Source organism: Montipora capricornis, chromosome 9 (genome assembly GCF_036669925.1).
Source record: "Montipora capricornis isolate CH-2021 chromosome 9, ASM3666992v2, whole genome shotgun sequence".
Lineage (NCBI taxonomy): Eukaryota > Metazoa > Cnidaria > Anthozoa > Scleractinia > Acroporidae > Montipora > Montipora capricornis.
Genome location: NC_090891.1, coordinates 43,354,282 through 43,359,281, shown reverse-complemented (window position 1 = coordinate 43,359,281; position 5,000 = coordinate 43,354,282). Strand labels below are relative to the sequence as shown.

The 5,000-nt window shown below is 41.8% G+C and overlaps 1 protein-coding gene across 1 annotated transcript in view; it reads right to left on the bottom strand.

Annotated features, from left to right (window-relative positions):
• Window positions 1-5,000, bottom strand: part of LOC138017622 (bridge-like lipid transfer protein family member 1) — a 72,456-nt gene that overhangs the window by 41,891 nt on the left and 25,565 nt on the right. The window contains exons 22-25 of the mRNA XM_068864659.1: window positions 4,964-5,000; window positions 3,611-4,325; window positions 2,450-2,702; window positions 351-588 (exon numbers count right to left, since the gene is read on the bottom strand). The exon at window positions 4,964-5,000 is cut by the window's right edge and continues 299 nt beyond it. Coding sequence (XP_068720760.1) covers window positions 351-588; window positions 2,450-2,702; window positions 3,611-4,325; window positions 4,964-5,000 — 1,243 coding nt within the window. The remainder of the gene's footprint in view (window positions 1-350; window positions 589-2,449; window positions 2,703-3,610; window positions 4,326-4,963) is intronic.

Here is a 5,000-nt window from a genome sequence, read left to right as displayed (position 1 = left end):
TTTGGTTTATGATTAGTTCACTCAGTGATTGGTTCAAAGTTCTCGCGCCACTCTTTCAAACAATCAGAAGTGAAACCAAAACCAATCGTTGGCTCACGCGTGCACATTTTCCCGCGCTATGTGTCGGCTACGTGTAATAACTTTGAGTTTTGATTGGTTTACTGGATTGTCTGCGTCGTTTTTTATTGGCCAAAGTAATTACTTTGGTTTTGGTTTTACGACATTCGATTGAAACGCGCTCTAAGTGGATAACGAAAAAAGTTCTGCTTGCGCTTTTGGATCGCGACTAAACTTAAAGCGGCTGCTTAAATCTGGATTGTTTGCAAAGTAAGATTCTACAGGCAACAAACCTTTAAGTTTTTGATGATGCTGAATTGTCTTCGTTCGGAAGGAATCATAAGAGGCGAATTCCAGTTCAAGCACTCCAGCTGACCCAGATGTTGCGAATATCGGGAGACGAGACTCGGGGATGCGATAACAAAGTGAGATGGAGAAAGCAGGTCTTCCTCAAATTTGATCAGATCATCTGGATCTTGAACGGCTGATACAAATGACTCCGCTGAGTTAATTCTTGATCTTCGACTCCTACTGACAAAGGTATTAATAATTAACAATTATTGGATGAGGTTGTTGAGCATGATAGCGATAATTATCAATGCCAAAGTTTGTGTTATCTGCCGAAGCCGAGCGCCACCATGACAAAGCTGATCAACTGCTGGTTAGTGTATTAGGTGACGTCACTTCTGCATGCATAAAACTATTGTCGGTAGGTAAGACGTCAATTCTACATATGTAAAATCTATTGTCTGTAGGTATGACGTAAGAGAAACAGAGCAAGCAAGAATTAGCTGCGTCCTTACAGCCAATCAAAATCGATCTGGTGACACCAATGTATAATAATTTAAGTTAATGGCTTAGTGACATGCTAAAATCGAAAACTTCTTGACCTTTGAGCTTTTCACATACACAACATACCAATATTGAAACTTTAAATATGATTCCCCTTGGACTTTAAGTTAATGGCATTGTTGCTGTCTTTTCCCTGTATTGTCATATATAAGGTGTCGGTGGAATCAAAATTGAGTCGTTGGTGGTTAAGATAATCACTATCTCATTTTACCCATTTTTAATCAAGACATAACATGCATTTAAAACTGAGGCCTCGTCCACCAGGGGCTTCAATAAGTTCTGAAATAGCCGTCCATGATAGCCCATTGAAGGCGGCAGTTTGACAAGTTTATCATAGCATTTTTAGTGAAAATCAAGGCAAACTAGCCGGCGGTGTGAGGCAAAGCGGGCGGCGGTATACCGCCAGTAACCGGCTTCTATTGAAACCCCTGCGTCCACACTAATTCGTTTTCAAAAGTATCCGATTTCGGTGTCATCGAAAACGCATCGACCAATCCGCGTCGACACTACCGTTTTCCCAGCGTTTTTAACTGTCCCCATTAAAACGATCAAAAACGCTTCAGTAAGGTGACATGCCGTGTTGTAGGTTGAAGACTTGTGCATGCTCGCAAGAGATACGGCCGCGATATTTTCGGCATTTCCCGCCAGTGCGAGTTTGAAAACTGTACATAACTTCGCTTTGGCTAGCTTGATTAGTTCCAAAATCTTCTCGGGACTTTCGATATGTTCCTGCTCCAGCACCATAAACTTTCTTCTACTGTGAAAAATCAAGATAAGGTTGAATAGAGCAAGGTTAAGCTCAAAACAAGACACCAAATATTTGCTAGTAACATTGGGTAAAGCATGTTTTCATCAGCCATGTTTTCAAAGGCTGAGTAACTCACGTTTTGCGGATGACGTCAAAGTTTTCATTTCGATGTGTTTTCGACTGTCCACACTAAAACGATACGTATGCGTTTTCACTTTTGTCCACTTTCTAGAGCGTTTTCAAATCGATGTGGTTTCCATGAATACACTCAACGTTTTAGTGTGGACAGAAGGCCTAAACGCCGCTGATCGAAATGTATGCGTTTTCAAATGAAAACGCATTTAGTGTGGACAGGGCTTGACACAGTTCTTCCTCGACTTTTAGTTGAAAATGATGCAAAAATGAAGAGGCCACTTATGACTGCGATGAGCCTCTTCACAAACACAAAAACTGATGAAAAGTCTTTTTCATTTCTTAGAAAAAGTAAAAACGGAATAAACTGATTAACGCGGACAAATAGTCTACACTTGAACTCGTTTTGAGAAGAAAGAACTCAAAAGTGAGGATATTACTATAAAAGGCGCAACGGGTATCATCAATATGAGGTCTTTTCCCAGGTAGCTTAACCCTAGACTCAATCCCTTTCGGTTCGGATTGATCGTTTCGCCGGTACCCATTACGCGCTCCACTTGCAAACCATGACTGAATCCTTCATTCTGACACACCATCCGGCCTTCAAACAAACAAGACAAGCATATTTACACCATCATTCCAAAACGTGTTGCTTCTCACCCCATATCGAGTTCATCCAGAAAACTACCGCATGAGTAAAACGAGGCCTCGCTTCCACGAGAAAAGTGCGATGTAGGCCTTTCCAGTGTTCCGTGAGGCGATTGGGAGGTGGAATGCTGCCTAGTACGCCCCAGGCTCTGCTTTGATCCCGGCATTTGTCTCATTTTGTCGTTTACATTGGAAACGCTGGAAGACTGGCGCGGAAGTGAATCGCACCAGCTGAGGCGAGAAGGCTCAGGGCTTCCATCGTCATCTGATGCAAGAAAAAGGAAAAAAGATTGACATGTGACTCCCCTGTTAGATGATGATAACGACCTATTCCTTAAAAGTCAAGTAAATAAGCTGGAGACCCTGAGAATAAAATAAAACATTAGTTTCTAAAGAGAGGAAAATAAAATGGAAAACCCACCAGAAGGGAGGATCAATAACAGAGCACATCGCAAAGTATTTTCAAGATATGTATGATGTGGTAGTTAATCAAACCGATTTGGGTAAAGTATGGAAAGAAAGTAGGTTTTTAAAGTGCAGATATGACCAATAAAATCAATTTTTCTTTTCCTTTGTATTTCAAAACTATGTTGACTAAACACTATGAGACACAAGTTTTACTTGGTTTCAAAAATACACCTCTTCATTTTAACTGGAATTTTCCCATTGACCGGTCGGTCATTACTAAATTTAAAACCTTAAGAGAGCTGGATCGAGAAGAAAATGGCATCAAAGCCTCACTAGTTTAAGAATGCAGTAGGCGGCTGAATTAATACGCAGCACGGGAGTTTCGGGCTTTCAGACTTTTACACTCCTTTTTTTATTTTGCATATATAAGAAGCTGAATTTACACGCACAAGTGTTAAGCTGGTGAGTAAATAACGTCACTTTTCCCTAGATTCAACCCTCTGATATCCAATCGGCCAGTTTAGAACGTGAGTAATGGCGGACCGTGAAATCCAAAACTTACACTCAAAGTAAACAGCCTTTGGATAAAAATCAAAGTTCAAAATTTTGTCAGTCACGTGTACATGTTAAGCAAACACACTTTTAAAATCTGAAGAAAAAAAGAAGAAAGTGATTTTATTTATCATAGTAGCACTTTAAGCGCTGACGCGACGACGGGAAATAAAATCTCTCGCAAACGACGACTTGATACTCTTTCTTACGCACCTAAGCAAAGATCTACCAACGCCTCCTCATTCATCTGCGCATTTCTTGCTCTTCGTACTTTTGGAGAGCTTCCCTCTGAACCTGACACATGGTATCGCCGGCGCGTAAATGCTTCCACTGATCCCACGGGCGTTCGATCAAAATAACTCGAACCCAGGCCATCTAGGTCAGCACTACGAGAATACATGAGTGGCCTAGCACCGCTGTCGACAATGTCACCATCGTCATAGAAACCGGCCTCGCTTCCGAACTCACCAATCCCTGTGTCGTTTTCACTAGCATCCAGTTTCTCAGGGGTAAAGAACCGCGGGCCGTTTACGTTTTTACCAAAGAAGTTGCAACCACCGGTGCAGCCACACACGCCATGACGCTTCTTTGGAAACTTTTCGTGTGGCTGCCATAGGAACCACAACCGCTGATACTTAGAATCGTGCATCTCAAGGAAGTCTTTTTGTTCGAGATGAAGTTCAGGGCTTGAGGTTGCGCAGGAGATGTCGGACACGACTGGTCCAAGTTGAACGGCTGCAGCTTCTAGCCAAGCGGAATTTTCCACCATTGACAAAGGACGACGAACTCCGTTGAGGATTAACGGAGTTTTGTCAGACCACGGAGTGCAAACAAACTGCCTAAGTTTGATTGTTTGTAAGAAGAAACTCGTGCCAGAGCTAGACTCTGAACTGTGAAGACTGCAGGTCGCAAGTCTGATCGGATGAGCCTAAGAAAGAAAAAAACAAAAACGCTCAGTGTAAATCTATTGACCGAGGGAAAAAAAACAACAAGAAATTAGATACATACGTCACGATTTAATTGATCACTCCCCATGGGGGCATTTCAGGGCCAATGATAGACAATAACCGAAACGACAGAACAGCAACAACAACTGTAAAGAATAGCAACTGGTCGGAGACAAACCAGTTGGTTATTTGCAGCAGAGAGGTTGAACCAGGGTTCAACGAGTGGTCAGTCTAACGTTTGGCAAACGTCCTAACCACTGGGCCACACTACCTCTACAATTCACAACTGGATTGAATTTTACCAGTGATTGGCTGAGACTAAAAAATTCTTGTCTCAATCCTAGTAAAACATCACCAATCCGTTCATCAGTTCGATGTCTATGAACACGAAACTGAAAACAGATCCATAGACCTCTTTCATAATGGCGGTCAAATAAAGCATTCTTTTGTTTTAATGGTAGTAAGCCTTCTAGCCTCACTTCCATGAGCAAATTTCAAAGGAATATTTGTTTCAAAATGAGGGCAGTGGGTCTAATTATCATCAATACGAAAGAACGTAAAAGTAGTCGCCATTTATGCAAGTGGTCTATTGCCCATTTTAAACTGTTAAAAATGTTACCTCCAGATTACAAGCACAACCGGTCTCAACCAGGAAC